Source organism: Neovison vison, chromosome 8, assembly GCF_020171115.1.
Source record: "Neovison vison isolate M4711 chromosome 8, ASM_NN_V1, whole genome shotgun sequence".
NCBI classification, from domain to species: domain Eukaryota; kingdom Metazoa; phylum Chordata; class Mammalia; order Carnivora; family Mustelidae; genus Neogale; species Neogale vison.
Window position 1 is genome coordinate 86492966 of NC_058098.1, and position 17320 is coordinate 86510285.

At 35.5% G+C, this 17320-nt stretch overlaps 1 protein-coding gene across 3 annotated transcripts in view; it reads left to right on the top strand.

The window, feature by feature from the left end:
• Window positions 1-17012, top strand: part of AFTPH (aftiphilin) — a 65478-nt gene extending 48466 nt beyond the window's left edge. For 2 of the 3 annotated variants that reach the window (XM_044264092.1, XM_044264091.1), the window contains exons 7-10: window positions 3932-3992; window positions 5528-5611; window positions 9477-9600; window positions 15877-17012. In XM_044264092.1, coding sequence (XP_044120027.1) covers window positions 3932-3992; window positions 5528-5611; window positions 9477-9600; window positions 15877-16021 — 414 coding nt within the window. In that variant the 3' untranslated portion in view covers window positions 16022-17012. The remainder of the gene's footprint in view (window positions 1-3931; window positions 3993-5527; window positions 5612-9476; window positions 9601-15876) is intronic. The other variant, XM_044264093.1, reaches the window with a different exon arrangement.
• Window positions 17013-17320: the final 308 nt, after the last annotated feature.

Consider the following 17320-nt stretch of genomic DNA (forward strand, 5'->3'; position numbering starts at 1 on the left):
TTTATGTCAGAATTTTGTGCTGAGATGCCTCACCTTCTTCACTAAATTATATGATCTTTGCTTGGCTCCTTACCCCTGAGTCAAGTTAAATTATTTTTAAAACATCTCAAATGAATTGTAAGATTCTCTTTATATAAAGCAGTATTTCACCACTATTCTTTGGCAGTCAGTGTGTATATTATTTTTACTTTACATTTTGGCCATGCAGTAATACTCTTAAGTCTTTCCACTAGTCATAATATCTCGAGGAAACGGCCATAGACTTTAGTGCTGAAGTTCAGCAAAATGTATCAGGATAAGATCTAGTTTCTTTTGTTGTTTTGTCAACCATACACCAAACCTTGCTTTTATGTTTTTTATATTGGCACCACTAACAGTGACTTTCAAACTTAACATCATTGTTTAATTCTCATTATGACTGCCTGTTTTCTAATCTGTCTGTTCTATCTCAGTTTTGGTACCCACTGGATTTTTATTATTTCTTCCAAATTAGTTTATACTCATTACTCTAATAACCAGTACATCTCGTGTTTAGGAGCTGGATGACTTACTAACCACTGCTCCTGGTATTTTTTCCAGGATACTTTCACCTGAAAAGAGAGCTTTTGGGCAAAAAGCAGTAGTGATACTTCTATTGTTTTGTGTTTCAGAAAGCTTTATTTGCTGAATTTCAGGGTCACATCACTCATAGTGCCATTACTGACCTCCCTGGTAAGATCAGTGTGCTAGCCACACTCCAGCCACTGCTGAGTAGTCAGCTCTCTGGCTAGCAGTTACCCAGCTAGTCACTGCTTGGCAAATTTCCTCTTGATGTGACTCTTTCATTTGTGAATCAGAATTTTAAAGTTAGAAGAAAGAAAAAAATGATTATGTGGCATTGTGCTCTTTTTTACATCAAGAGAACATATTTGGAAAGGCTAAATAGTACACCTAAAATCATTAATCAGTAGTACAACTAGGACTAGGACTAGAATCCAAGTCTGTGATCTCTAGTCCCCATGGGAGGGGGTGGGGCTCGCCTTTTTTTTTTTTTTAATAACCATTCTTTGTCTTTATTCACAAATGATATGATCATCTACACAGAAAATTCCAATGAATTTACAAGAAAAAACAACAGTAATGCCAGTTAGTGAATTTAGCGAAATTTCAGGGTCTCAGATCAATATTAAAAAATGAATCTCTATTTCTATATATATTAAAAACCAGGATTGAAAATTGAAATAAAAAGCACATTATTTACCAAAGCAACAAAACCATGAAATACTTAGGAATAAATCTAAATGTACTTAATTTTTCTCATTTCATTCTTTTTTATTTCAAGTTTATTTAAACTCCAGTTAGTTAACATAAAGTGTTTTTGTTCTTTTTTATTAAGACCTTTTCTTCCTTTAGTGCTTTCAGTTGCTGCAGTAATCATTCATACCACACTGTTTGAAGTTGTTTTAAAGATTTTATTTATTTATTTGAGAGAGAGAGACAGAGAGAGAGAGCATGAGAGGGGAGGTCAGAGGGAGAAGCAGACTCCCCATGGAGCTGGGAGCCTGATGTGGGCCTGGGTCCGATCCCAGGACTCCGGGATCATGACTTGAGCCCGAAGGCAGTCACTTAACTAACTGAGCCACCCAGGCGCCCTGAAGTTGTTTTAAAATGCTTCATTCAGTGCTTTCTCTTTAAGTAGCCTTCCTCACCAATGCCATTTGTTAGCTTATAATTGGTCAGGTCTTCTGTTTTACTTCTGTCTTATTTCCATTAAATGTTGATTCGTGTTTTAGCACCTCATTATTATAATATTGGCTATGTCTTCAAAATGCCATACACCTGTATAAGAATCTAAAATTTCAGCAAATCATGAAATGTTTCTAAGCAACCAGCTACTTGACATCTTTTAGATAAAACATGTTAATGAAAGAGATTTGCTCCATTTAGCCAGAAATTTTGCTATTGCATAAACCTGGGTGTTATCCATCCAGTCAGTAGGACTGAAGGTTTCACTAATCTCTAAGGAGAATAATAGGAGTTGAATCTGTGGGAATACTTAAGAGGTTTTTGTTTTTGAGATCAGCTAAAGAAGATCTTTTCTAAATGTTTATTAGTCTTGTAGGTAGGTTATAAACTAGATTTTCACCAGCATTATTTCTGATTTTATTTGAAATAATTATAGAGTCACAGGAACTTGCAAAGATAGTACAGAGGAGATGCTTTGTAGTCTTCACTAGTTTCTCCCCTTAATTACATCTTTAATTAATTATAGCATAATATCAAAACAAGGGATATGACTTGATTACAATGTGTGTATAGCTCTGTGTCATTTTATCATGTGGATAGATTTGTGTAACCACCACCACAAGCAAGATACATGACTCTTCACCACCATAAAGAACTGTCTTAACAGCTGTCTCCATCCCCAACTATCCCTAATGCCCTGGCAACCACTAATGTGATGATTTTGCTTTGTTTATACCTCCCTCTTCAACCTCCAGGCCTGACCTGATTTAGGAAAGACCGAATGCATAATAGTAACATGCCTGTCATGGTATCCCAGTTATCAAGACAACTGTATTATAATGTCATGGGATCGATAGACTTCAAAAAATAACCAATTCATGCTCCTTTCCTACAGGGAACAAGTCTTTATCTACACACCAAAAAAATGAATGTAAAGTTTTAATAGTACCTACCTTAAAATAAAGCATAGTGGTAAGCGATACCAGAAAAAAAAGACAGCAGCAACATGTTGGTATTGAGAGTCTGTCAGAACACAGGCTAGTTCGGTGTTGTCAGCACCACCCTAAAATGAAAGAAGAAAGAAAATCAGGAATTCCAAATTTTTCTTATTAAGATTGTTCTTAAAGCAATGGTCATTTTTCAAATGTTTTGTATTTTCCATCTTACATGTATCGTTTGCTCAATTTATCCTTATGTGTCCGGCAGTCAACAAAATTTAAAAACCTAGAATATTCAAATGAGCTCTGAGTATACTTTTTAAGTACATTGTAATTGCTAAAGAAGTTGATTTAAATTTTTTTTTTAATTTTAAATTTAGTTCCTATTTACTGGCCCATAATTTTCTTTGTAATTTGGGAAGTTGTGAAGAACCAGAGACCTTGGTCTTTTAAACCTTCTTGTTTTATTTACAAAGAGACCAACTAAGTTAAGCTACACATGGTCATGCAACTAGTTATTTAGCAATTACTTGGCCTTGAATAACTCAAATCTTATTACTTGGCCTTGAATAACTCAAATCTTATTTTCAGTGTGGTACCTTATCTATTCCATTAGACTGTCCACGGAGAAATTTTAAGTGGCTAGTCATTTAATATAGAGTAGATCACTCTTTAGTGATAAAAGTCTGATTTTTAAAAAATATTTGAATTATAATCTAGCCAATAGTTTAAATCATAACTTGAGAATAGTTTGAAATCTTGATATAGAATCAGTCCATAAAAATCTGAAAATGTAAAGTGAATTCCATTTCTCAAAGATAGTTTTTTGATATCAATAAGCTATATTGTGGGGCGCCTGGGTGGCTCAGTGGCTTAAGCCTCTGCCTTCGGCTCAGGTCATGATCTCGGAGTCCCGGGATCGAGTCCCATGTCGGGCTCTCTGCTCAGCAGGGAGCCTGCTTCCTCCTCTCTCTCTCTCTCTCTGCCTGCCTGTGATCTCTGTCTGTCAAATAAATAAATAAATAAATATTTTTTAAAAAAAATAAGCGATATTGTTTGTCAGTTTTTCAGTTTCAGTTTGTGTTCATATTTTTAGGTAACCTTCTGAAATTGTAAATTATCCCTCTTTTGTCTTTAGGTACTTTATTGCCTAATGATCTTGCTATAATAGTTTTGGGGGGTTTTTTGTTTTTTTTGTTTTTTTAAGAATTCTTTATGTTGCTACAGCCTGTACTGATTAATTTTGATTTTTTGGTTTCCAACTCTAGGAGTCTCTACCACCCGTCCAGTTTGACTGGAGTAGCAGTGGCCTTACTAACCCTTTAGATGGTACGTCTCTCCGTAGAGCCTCTAGCACCAGAGCTAGAGTTAAGAAAGCTACAAAGTTCAGACAAACTTCTCTCTGCTGATTTCCTTTTTTGTTTGAACATAACTTCTTATTCTTATCTTTGGAAATTCAGGCTTTCTTTCTGAATAGTAATTGCTCAAAAAAACAGCTGTTACTATTATTAACAGTAATGTCCATAAGTAGGTAGCAGTAGCTAGGTAAAATTTTAATTTATCTTAAGTCAAAAAAAAGCATCTTTATTTTTTACAAGTATCTAAGTAGGTGAAATGATATTTTAGGTAGGACCAGTTTACTTGAAATTTGTTTCTGTAGTTTTAATTTATGGAATTTTCTTGGATGCAAAGTCTTCTGTCTAGAGGCTGCTTTAAAAAAAGCACAAAGCACAATTATATAACCAAAAACAATGTGCAAATAGATCCATATTTACTGACTAAAAGTAGTTTTCAGATTTAATAATATTTTATAGTGCACTTATTATGCAAATGGAAAATGAATGATTTTCATGATTCTTTTCTAAAACTTATCTCAAAATACTAGTAGGTAGTTCCAGAAATAATTGGTTTCTCTCATGGCTTTAAGAGAAAATCCTGAAAAAGGAATAACATCCTAGTAATGTGGGTCTTTAAAATAAATGACACAAAATAGTACTTTTCCAGTGCGTTGACACCACAAATTTTAATTGGACCCTAAAATACAATTATTCTTACTCCTTATACTTCATAAGTTATTTGAGCCATTGTCTAAAACACCTGTCATTCTATCAGCTTTGCCTTAGATGAGGGGTCCTAGGACTTCTGAAAAGCATCCAATTGAATAACAGTGCTGAAGGAAAGCCTGGATGCACCTTTTGCTGTTGTCTGGTGTCTTGAATATTCAGTCAAATCATCATGCTTTTTATTAACAAACAACTTCTTTAAAACTGTATACTATTTCTGATTACTGTTTCAGAGTTAAAGGGGAACAGTACAGCTTGAGGTTGCACATCAGGGTAGGGCAGTTATGACAGTCCTTACGAATGTTACTTTAAACGAAGTTAATGTATTGGTGTGTGTCCTGAAACTGACAACTTTGTCACTTTTTAAAAATCATTAATTCAAAACCAACATTACTAACATGGAAGACTGATTTGGGCATGTACAGTAATTTACTGTTGGGCTGAGATTCAAGTATTGTTTCCCTTTAACGGGTACACTTTCCCCTTGGTCTTTCTGGTATGGCTTTGAGTTTTGATTGAAAGAACTGAACTCCTAACTAAAACCTTACTAAGTGTTAAATTTTTTACTTTGTACATGAGAAAATGTACATTGAATTATTAAATTGTTACTTTAGAAATGTCCTTAGTAATGAAAAACTAATACTGTACACATTGTTTTAATGTTGATTTTAAAATATGTAATGACTACTAATTATAACCTGCATGTTCAAGTGTGTGTCTTACCCCTTTTTACACATAACCCCTCCTCCCTTGGCTTACCTTCTGTGTGGCTGCCTACCAACACGGTCACTGAATTTCAAGCTAGTGGAGGTTCCACTCTTCTGAACCTTGATTTCTTTGGGCCCGTGGATGACAGTAGCTCTAGCAGCAGCACCACAATCCCAGGTCAGCAGAGTGTTAAAACCACAATTCTGGTTTAATTACTAAAAGCATGACCACATCACTTGACTTTCCTATAAACAAGGAAACAAGTAGTTGTATTCTCTGTATCTTTCTAATACTTTTCCTTTATCTATCTATTGTTATTTTCTAGTATCTGACTATAACAAATGACTTCTGTGAAATGTGTTTTAAGGAAAGCTTTCTCAGTGTACCAGTCAGAGCTGAAAGGAGTTTCTAGGAATAAAGTAGCCCTAATGTCCTTAGACAGTTAAAGGCAGGGTTTTCTTTGGGGGCACGGGGTTCCTGTAAATGGAAAATGTGTATTTTATATGCTTATTTTTGAAAGCATATTATATAAAGCCATTTGAAAAAAATACAGGTTTAGAGATACAAGAATATTTTAGTATATAAAGATGACTTTACATTGTAGTGCCTGTGGTAACAGAACCTCTAAAATTCTAGCATTCAGTTAGTTGTTTATTAATGCTAAGTGTATAATTAGGTTCCAAAATGTTAAGAGTCTAGCACTTAGTTCTATATAGATCCCACATAGAACTTCTGTAGTTTTTATGTAGCTTTTAAGTAGAAAGTACTGTTAGTTTTCCATGGAGAAAAAAGAAATGTTACAGAAGTTAATAAAAAATAATTGCTATGAGACATTAAAAGCTAGAAATTAAAACTTACTGGCGTGCCTGTTAATGTTCAGCCCTGCGAAATTCAGTTTATTGACCAAAGGACTAATGTACTTTGTCATTTTTTTAACTGAATAAAAGATTAAAATATAATGGCATTTTTATGTTTACATTTTATTTGATATGATTTTAATGAATCCCTGTCATCCCTCCTTGTGATCTGGTAATCATGCCCATTGATCACCAGACAGCTATTGGGGTGCTGTATAGATACTCATACCCAGAATGCGTAGCAAGGATCTGTTTAGCCCCACTAGCAGCCAATTACACAGCCAGCCTTGTTCCTGAGAATTTGCTGGTTTTGTCTATTCCGTTTGATATCCTCCCACTCACTTCCAGCAGTTCAGGAGCCATGGTGGGAAATGGGGGAGACCAAGAGAGTCAGATAAGGGTGAGCCTGGAACCCAGAACATCCTTCTCTAAAATCTGGTCATGGAAATCTGTTCCAACTCTAAGGAAGTTCCAAGGCCTTTAGGTAGAATGACTGGCTTTCTCAAATCTAAGCCTCTGAATAATTTTCATTACTTCCAGGATTTTGCAAGCATATGAAAAAAAAGAACAATCTTATGTCTGGTTTTGACTTCAAAATGATATTTTACTATTTATTCAAATTACCTTTAAATACATTTGAGCTATGGAATGACCAGGGTGAGACTAATTAGCTGCTTTTAATTCTAAAGTGGGGGGAAAAGACAACAAAAGTTAATGTATCAGTTTCTTTATTACCTTATTCCCAAGAATGAATTACCAAACTCCATTTTTAATTTGCTCTCAGATTTGTTTTGTCATGAACTGTATTATAATTTACATGAGTTCACTGCTTTTGGACACCTAAAACCTGGTTTAAATTTAATTCTTGATTACATTTCAAACTCAGTTAAGAACATAAAGAAATACAGAAATTACATGATAACTAGGCTTAGTATACACAGCTTCAAGAAGAGCAAGTGGTTTCAGAAACTTAGAGCTGTAATGGAAGTGAAATTAGCATGCTGAAATGCAGTCCTCATTACTTTGAAACCTTTAAGTATTTTTGTTCCATATTTTCATTAATACGCTCTAGCTGCTGTATAAACTTGATTACTATAAATTTGCTTTGGCTTCTTTTTATTGCTATTGGGTTTTGTTAAAACTTACCATCAACCTACAGGTATCAACACCTTTCTCAGTATTCCATTTTACCACTTGCTTGCACTTTTTCCGACTTGTTTCTGGGAAAGTCATTTTGTCTTAGCTTGCGGTTATTTAATTATTTTGTGTGTGAGACTTAGGAGGTTGGCATAGAACTTGGTTGGCTAGCTTTAGTTATGTAACTAAACTATACCTCATTAAGGTTCTGTAAAAAACAAAAACAAGCAGACTCTTCCATTAAAAAAAAAATTACTCTCCAATTATTAGTGTAGACTAAGTAGTTATCCCTTTTTGAAAAATATAGTCATGGCACTTTCCTGGGTTTTTTGTTTTGGTTTGGTTTGACTTGGTTTTTTTGTGATGGTGGTGGTTTTGTTTTGGGCAAGGGGGGATTGGGTTTTTTGTTGTCTTTTTTCTCCTTTTTTTTTTTTTAAATCTCCCACTTTATTCTTTGACAGCCAAGTGGCCAGTATTTTACAAACCCGAACAAATTTTTACTACCACTTTTCTGTTGGCAGTCAGAATACAGTTGTTTATTCTGCACTATGTATTAGACATCAGCTTCAATTTTGTGGTTACTTGGAATCTAACCTTTCGCAGTGGAGGAAGGAGGTACTTTGGGTTCATTTGGTCCCCTACAGGTATCTACAATTTTTTTAGGTTTTAATTGAAACTTACATCCTTACAGAGATACAAAGAAAGGGCCTCATTAAGTATTTTTTGAAACTGTACCTTAATGAAATATTAAGAACTTGGGAGAGTCAACAAACATTTTCTATAGCCTTCCTCCCCTTGTTGGACATGATAACTGTGGAAGCTGCTTTTGCTTGTTTGATTTCTGTAAACATCTGAGATCTGTGTTTACATCTGCCACTCATCTGCAAAGCTGGTTAATAGAAGGCAGTTCGTGATTTTTTTTCTTAACCTTAAAATATCTTAAAAGGATGAAAATTAATAACACTAGTATTTACATTTATAATTTTCTCTGCCTATTTTCAGAACTTTTTTAGAAATAATAAGTAAAAATTGATTAAACTAATAAGACATTCTCCTCTTAAAATCTGCATTTCTGCTATAATCTGAAACTACTAAACTTTTTACCTCAGGTAATTTGCTGGTACCATAGAGAGTAAGGGATTTTTTTTTTTATCTGAGTCTCTATTCCAAAGTTGAGCTTGAGTTGAAAATATTTATTGTTCTTTTGACTGTTTTTGTAGTCAGTTATTTAATATAAATCTATATTCTTTGGAAATATAAAAATGTATATTTTAGTGAAGTCAGATCTAAGAGACTCAGCTTCATTTTGAATTCCTTAAAACCAGGTCAAATATGAAACCAAAGAAATAAACCCTTGAGACAGTTTCCATTTTGTCTAAAAGTAGTGCTTTTTATTAGTTTTTCTGGGAATATGTTACCCTCCCTATTTCTGACCTGAAGAAAGAACAATGTGGTACATAATTTATCTTTAGTAATAATTTTGACACTTTGAGTAATAGTTTATGTCCTCCGGTGGTCAGAATATATTTAACCAAGTCATTTACTGTATTTGAGACTTCAGACTAGCTCCTAAATCTTTCAGTATGGAAAAAAGTATAATGGAGATAAAATTGTTAAAGAGGTATAGAAGGGGAGAAAATTCCAAAAATGAAGTTAATCGGTCCATTTAAACCTTGAGGTACCTGTAACAAATCATGTGCGCTTTCTATAAAACATTGATAACTTTCATATCACTAACAATCCAAAATTGAGTTTTCTACAGCAGGTAGAAATTGTAGAAGTATTTGCATATCTACTACATAAATGTTAGATGAATTAAGGCTGTATTTAATACCTAAGTGAGATTTTTAAAGTATTTTCCTACTTTTTAAAAATTCTGAAAGTTGGAATCTATAATTTAAAAAATAAATGCAACATTAGTCTAAAGACATGTCGTGCTCATAAAAGACTCAGATGTTTACAGAATGAGTGCCTTTTGCATCTTGGATGGTGGCTGATGAGTAATGCAGTGCAGCTTGCCCTCACTGACTGTCGTTTTATACTATAAGGTGTGGATCCAGAGTTGTATGAGTTAACAACTTCTAAGCTGGAAATCTCCACCTCAAGCCTCAAAGTGACTGATGCATTTGCAAGACTCATGTCCACAGTAGAGAAGACAAGCACATCTACCAGGTAAATAGCTAGTATTCATTATACCCTAAATTTTGAATTTAGGAAAGCAAGTTAAGTTGACGGTATTTTAATATATTGTATTAAAATGCACTCACTTTCTATTTATCAGTAGATGATCCCTAATTCCAAAAAACAGTTACCAAATTATGTTTAATTATGGACTTTATTAGAGCAGAGCTATTTCGTAAGAAGCTGGAAAGGGCTGCAGATGTGGTTTTTTCTTTTTACCCTCCCCTCCCTTGGCCAAACTTTGTTGAGAAGAATTCTGATGAAGTATTGAGATCATAAGCCATTTTAGAAACTGTCCCTCTTTCCCTTCCTAACCACTGAGATGATGATCACTTTCACACTCCCAGTCACTTAGGCTAGACTTTATACCCCTGAGCTAAGCTGGAGTAGGTGAGGCAATGGCCACTCTTATTTTCTGCATTTTTGCTGATGTGCAGCACCTCTGGGATGTGAAGCCTTTGCTTAGCCAAGCTTTCTGGGAGGCCCCTCAGGGGCATGGCCTTTAGAAAAGCAGTATTGGAACCAAACAGAAGGAATGTCACTTGGGCCCTGTGCTCAGGATTCAGGAAGCCTTTAGTTTTACGTAATTTAGCACCGAGCAGTAAGCCATTGCTTAGACATGTTAGCTATAAGAATAGGCCAGTTCCTCAGAAGAAGTCATTGGGAACCCGGAGACCACTATTGTTGGAGAAAATACTGGTTGATAGGAGCACCAGCTTCGCTGTTCCAAATGCACTGTTCATCAGCATTTTCAAGTGGAAATATTTACCTGCTAGTGGCCCACTTTGGCAGAAGTATTATAGCCCTTACTCCTCAACAAATAAACTGTTTCCATGTCAGATTCATAATTATCTTTTGAAGCAGTTCTTCTGTAGAAAAACAACCATTTAAAAAAAAAAAAAAACTTTTTTCCTTATAAATAATAAATGCTTACCAGGCTTCAAACTGTAGTTTGAATTATCCATTGCCTTTCAAACTGTGTTGTGTGCTTGTGTGCTTAAATATCCATTCATTCAACATATATGTATTATTAGTAATATTTATAATTATAAAAGATTTATAATTATGTATTTTACAATTGTGGATACTCTTAACTTCTCCCTAGAATAATTTACAGAGTGCACACACCACAGATTCTCTTATTCTCATTGTTCCCATGTCTTTGGGGTAAAGCCTCCTCTTAAGTGAACCTATTTGTAAATGAATCCTCTGTGGATTCTTTTTGCTCACTTTATAATTTTTTCTCTCAAATTTTTTCTCAGATTGAAGTTGTCAAAGTTCTCGTCCATATATTTTTCTATATATGTTAGCCAAAAGCTACTGCACATTTGACTTAAAAAAAAAAATACTGATGCTTTTATTGTTTGGGCTTTTTTCCCCTGTCATTTTTAAGGCAGCCTTCTCTAAGGACAGTACTACTGTTTCATTACCCTTGTCCTTCTGCAGGGTCACTGAATGAACTATGCTAGAGTTTCCAAAGTCCCATGATGAGAATTCAGTCTTTGTGCCATTAGGAGGAGCTCTATACCGCACTGTTAGCTTGCTTGCTCTCCCAGCTGTAACTCATCCTTGAAACATCCCATGTACACCAGGGAACTTGAACAACTCCTGTCACTTTAAGAAATTATTTTCATTGTTTCCCTTATTCTATACTACTACAGAATGAACTAGAACCATTGTGTGTATCCTAAGGTGAGTGTTATAACTGCACCAAATTGCTCTCTAGTATCTGTCCAGCTTCGTGTTTAAAACATAACAAATGGGGGGGGCGGAAATGAGTTGCCAACTCATTTCAATTATTTGAAAATGGTAAGAAATGCAAATTTTCACAAGCCTTTACAATTACTGTAAAATGTACCCATGAATGATTCTCAGTTGCACAGGTAAGAGAAAGGCAGATGGCAGGCATCGTTTCAGAAAATGTCAGTGTCTTTGTTTTTGTTTTTTTTTTTACATCGTTCTGTTTTTGGTTTTGAATGGAATAAACTACAGAAAGTAAAGCTCATCAAAATCTTCTTGACTACTGACAACACACAGAAGGTAGAGTGATGTAGGGTACTGCAAGGTTAAGAAACCAAGGTGTAAGTAGAGGAAGTTGATGGGTAATAGCATACTCTTTTCCAAGTGCCTTTGCTGCATATGTAGGAAGACATGCATGAGCTCATCTCTTTCCATACACAGCCTGTTAAAAGTAACTTCTCACTTTTTAAAGAAATGCACGTTCTTAGTTTTAAAATCGTTCCTTCTTCTTGCTTTACCTTTTCTAGTATAGAGAAAAATAACTTCCTTAATCAGTGGGTGACCACCTAGTTAGTAGTGGTAGCTCTCGAACTCAGGTTTATACAAGCCTAAGGACTAGTTGCCAAAAGAGATACATATGTTTTTTTGTCTTTTTTTTAACCTTTTAATTTTGACCTTTGACCTTTTAATTGGCTAACATATATAGTCCACATAACGTAAAATCCACCCTTCTCAAGTGTACATTTCAGTGATTTTTAGTACATTCATAGCATTGCACAACCATTACCACTAATTCCAGAACATTTTTATCACCCTCAGTGGAAACTCCATTAATTAGCAGTTACTCCCTTTTCTGTCAGTTTTCCCAGGCATCCTGACATCTACTAATCTGCCTTCTGTCTCTAGGAATTTGTCTGTTCTGGCTATTTCCTGTAAATGGAATCATATATGTGACCTTTTGTCTCTGGCCTCTTTCTCTTAGTGTGTTTTCAAGTTTGGCCATGTTATTGTGTGTATCCGTATTCTTCATTCCTTTTTACAACTATATAGTATTCCTTTGTGTGATTATACCACGTTTTACTTATCCATTAATCAGTTGATGGATACTTGGGTTGTATTCACTTTTTGACTATTATGACTAATGCTGCTATGAGCATCATGTACAGGTTCTTGTGTGGACAAATGCTTTCCATTTTCTTGGTAGTGACACTACCAGGTCATATGGTAACAATGTTGAACTTTTTGAACAACTGCTGAACTATTTTTTAAAGTAGTGCCACCATTTTACATTCTTTACATTATTTACATTACACCATTTTACATTCATACATACTCATTATATATTCTTACATATGTCAAGGATTCTTGTTTCTCCATATTCTCACTGAGGCTTGTTTTTGTCTGACTTTTTGGTTACAGCCATCCCAGAAACCATTGCCTACTTCATGGTTAGGAAGATTTGCACCTAGGTTTTTTTCTCGATAGTTCTATAGCCTCAACTCTTACATTTAGGTCTTTGATCCATTGATTTAATATTTGAATGTGTTTTGAGATAGGGGTCCAGCTTCATTCTTTTACATGTCGATATCCCACACTATTTGAAAAGACTTTTTTCCCCATCAGTGGTCATGGCACCCTTACTGAAAATCAACTTTCCATTAATATATGGGTTTGTTTCTGGACTGTCAGTTGTATTCCACTGACAAAAAGGATAAATCTTGGCTAATGAGAATATAAATCAGCATTAGATCACTGCTTCTGGATTTGAGAAAAGTTCATGATACAACTTTTTATTTTCAAATCCTCCTCTAGAATGCACAGTGACTATAGATAAATACACAGACTATCGGCTCTGTAAACTATTATTTCAATTTACTATTGCCTCTAAGTAGTGCCTCTGAAACAAGACCATTAAGTAGAAAGTCTAGAGTTCTCTTTACCAACCATTTCTTGGCTAAAAGTTTCTACCTTGCTCTCCTTCCCCATATTCCAACTGCATTTCACAAATGAGAAAGTTCCTTTAGGTGCAGTTTTTATTTTTTACTGTTTTTTGTTTTTTTTTTAAAGATTTATTAGAGAGAGTACAAATCGGTGGGGAGGGACAAACAGACTCTCCGCCGAGCAGGGAGCCTGACACAGGGCTCCATCCCAAGACCCCAGGATCATGACCTGAGCCAAAGACAGATGCTTAACTGAGCCACACAGGTGCCCCTATTTGTTACTGTGTTTTTGTTTCTTTTAATTCAATAACCAACGTACAGTACATTAGTTTTTGATACAATGTTCGATGATTCATTAGTTGCGTATAATATCCAGTGCTTATCACATCACATTCCCTCCTTAATGCCCATCACCCAGTTACCCCATCCCCCTACCCGCCGCCCCTTCCACAGCCCTCAGTGTGTTTCCTGGAGTCAGGAGTCTGTCTCCTTGTTACTGTTTTTAATTAACTTTCTGTTGTTACAGAAGGAGTAAGATATATATAGAGAAAGTTAGAAAATACAAAAATTAAAACTTAGTTTCACATTCTTACCTCTCAGATCAGTATAACTCCTTTCAGATCATTTTCCATGCAAATACATACGTATGTGTGTTGTTTTAACCAAAAATGAGATTTTATAGTTCATACGAAATTCAACCTCTGCAGCCTGTGATCTCCCATCTATCACCTTCAGTGCATTTTTAGTCCATCTAAATACCAAAGCTATATTCAGATGTCCCCTCAACTCAATATTGGTTTCAACAGAGAACTGTTGTACCTGGCTGTTACGGCTCTTCAACCTCCTTTAACCTAGCTTATCCACCCCTAACCCTTGTGTTTGTTTTCAGTTTTAGCAGTAGCATATTAAAAAGATCAGCCCAGATGTCCTGCAGAATGTCCCAACCTCAGGATTTATCTGTTGGCTTCCTCAAGTAGTAGTTAATGTTTCTCATTTCCCCTTACTTCCTGTAAGCTAGAAATTATATCCACAAGTTTAATGAGCTTGGGTGAAACATTGTGGCTGGACGACAGCACAGGTGTTGTACTGTGTCAGAAGTTGCATAATAACCTGATTGACTCCATTGTTAGTGATGCTAAGATGGACCACTGGTGAGAGACTGGCCTTTTTCATTATGCAGACACTTCCAGTCTTTCACTTTACTCTCTGGTTTTTCTAGATCAAACATCCACCTAGTAATTTTGCCACCATTTAAATGCAATGAAAATTGTAGATTTTAAGTAGAAAATACTGGATTGCTATTCCATTTTTCTGAGAAACCGCAGACCAGAGTATTGGTTGATCTGATGGTTTTGGTGTGCTTAAAGCCCACCCCTTTTTGAAGAACTCTGGTCCTAAAATTCTGATGTCTGATTTTTCCTTCATTCTAATAAATCATTTCATTTCAGCCTGAATTAGAAAGTGATTAACAGCAAAGTCTAGGTATGAAGTAAAGACCCGTATCTATCTTTCCCTTCTTGCCTCATCTCATGATGTCCCGTTCCCCATCCCAACAACAAAGAAAATAATTAGGTGGAAGAAATAACTTGTACCACACCTAATACATTACCAGCTATTTTACCATAGAAGAGAATTGAGCTTTTTAGAATGAACAGTTTTAAATGAACTTTAGTCTAAAATTAGTATCTGTATGACCGCAACTATTCTTTGAATATTTTTAACATTCTGGAAAAAATCAAGGTTGGCTTACAGTCATATGCTCAATTTGAGCCACATTTGAGGCTCTCTTGACATTTCTGCAGCTCACCATCTGGGAAGCCCTGGATGAAAAGGAGTTCTTCCTATCTGTGGTAGGCACTAACATGCTCACTTTTAATACCAGGGACAGTGAGTGAAATGTACTTTGTCTCTAGAACCTCTAGGATTTCAAGATTTCCCCTCTCCCCAAGCACTTCCTGCCCATGTCCATTCTTAGCATCTGCAACCAGCTCCCGCGCTGCTCCTGTTGGACCTGCTGTCTGTGTCCCAGCAGGGTCAAGCCTGGGTGTTTCTGAGCCAAGGGCTTTCTCCTGGAATTCCCCATAGGAGATTGAGAGAGCCTGAGGTTAAAATGACTTACAGGGTCTTGTTTATGTTTATGTTTATATATAAACATAATATATATTATATATAATATATAATTATGTATATTATATATATATATAAACATATATATATATATGTTTATATACTTTATGTTGAAGTAATTTCACAGGGGCCAGAGGGAAATCTGGTCGGGTGAAGTTTTATTAGGCCTCAAGCACTCTATTTCTGCTTAGAACATTTTAAAAGTGGGCCCGGGTACATGGGAATGTCTGTATGTCCGTGCCCAGCTATAACAAGCACACATAAAATGGGCATGCAGCTCTGTAAGGGATTCGGCCTCTGGCACTGGAAGCACATGCACGTGCGCATGCACACACACACGTTATAAGGTTCAGGACCTGAGAGAGAAGCCCCACAGATCGCTGTCTACCCTGAGAAAGGATTTTCTCCCATTTGTCCTACAGCAAAGCCACATTAACACGTTTTTTTCATTTGTCAATAGGAAACCAAAAAGAGAAGAGCACCTGAGTGAAGAAGCCATCAAGGTGATCGCGAGCCTTCCGGACTTAACATTCATGCATGCCAAGGTGTTGATGTTCCCAGCCACGTTAACACCTTCCACAAGGTCCCAAGAGAAAGCAGACTGATAACTGATGTGAATTGGACAATTTCAATTGCTTTTCCTTCCCTCCCGCCCATCCCTCCCTCCCATCAAAAGCATACCTGCTCTAATTAAAAAAAAAAAAAAAAGTTCAGCTGATTTGTTGGTAAGCCGCACTAGAAAGGTATACATAGTAATGTATATTTATTTACATACTGAAGTCCTAAATTTATATTAGAAAAAAATGTAAATAATTGGGGGTGAACATTTTTGAAGATTTATTCTTTTTGTGTTGCTGGGGTGTATACATTTATGTCTTTGTGAAATACACTGGTGGTGTCCTTCTTACAAAACTTTTGAAATAAAAAAAAGAAAATTAAAAATTCAAATCTCCACTGTCTGAAATCCCCTTCAGTCTTTCCAGATTGCATTGAATGTTATATTAATTTTTCATATCATATGTTGAATTACTTTTGCAATCATAAATAAGCTCCAAAGTCCCCATTTTTTTGTTTGTTTTTTTTTCAATTTCATGTGTGGTGGGTTTGTTTCAGATCCGGCTTTTGTTAACATTTTTGCGCTCTTTTTTTAATCTTTCCAATCTGGCATATTGCTGCTTGACCTTTTGCAAGGTACTTTATCGATTGCTGTTTTGTCACAGGGTGTGGATCATTGTCAGAACTTGATTGGAGGGGTTTAAAGAGGTTGTGTCTGTTTTCAATCAGTCTGATTTGGAGAAGGACCAAATTACATGTCTTACAATGAAATTTACTTGTTAATGATTTTTTGTTTTATCGTACCACTATTTTTTGAGGATTTTGCACAGTGTAAAATGACATAATCATAGATTGCTATGGTTTAGGCTGTATATACAGTAAAAACTATGGGTTTTAAATGTTTGGGGAAATTCCTATGGAAAAAAGAAAGACATGTAGAAGAACCTCTGACAGGGTTAATGTGCATGCCCAAGGTCTTTTGAGATTTCAGTGTGTAAATTTCCTTTTAGCTTACACAAAAATAAAATAATTTAAAAGAAATTCAGCCTGGCCTTTTTGTACTTTGGTATCTGAGGGAAAACATGATGAGTTTGGATGCGAAGGTTTATTCTATCTTAATATATTTCAATCCAGAGGAAATCATTTGGTAGGTCGGGCTTCTACTTTTTTGAAAGCAGACGGGTTTAGGCTGAGGCCCCATAGGAACTGGATCAGTACTAAGGCAGAGCCGTTTTTATGTAGAACATGAAATCATAAAAGAAATTCCCATGATTCGCTATACTATATCTTCATCAGAACTGGCAAGGTTAAATAAGCATTTCTAGGGAATTTTTTCTTTTCCAGTAAAC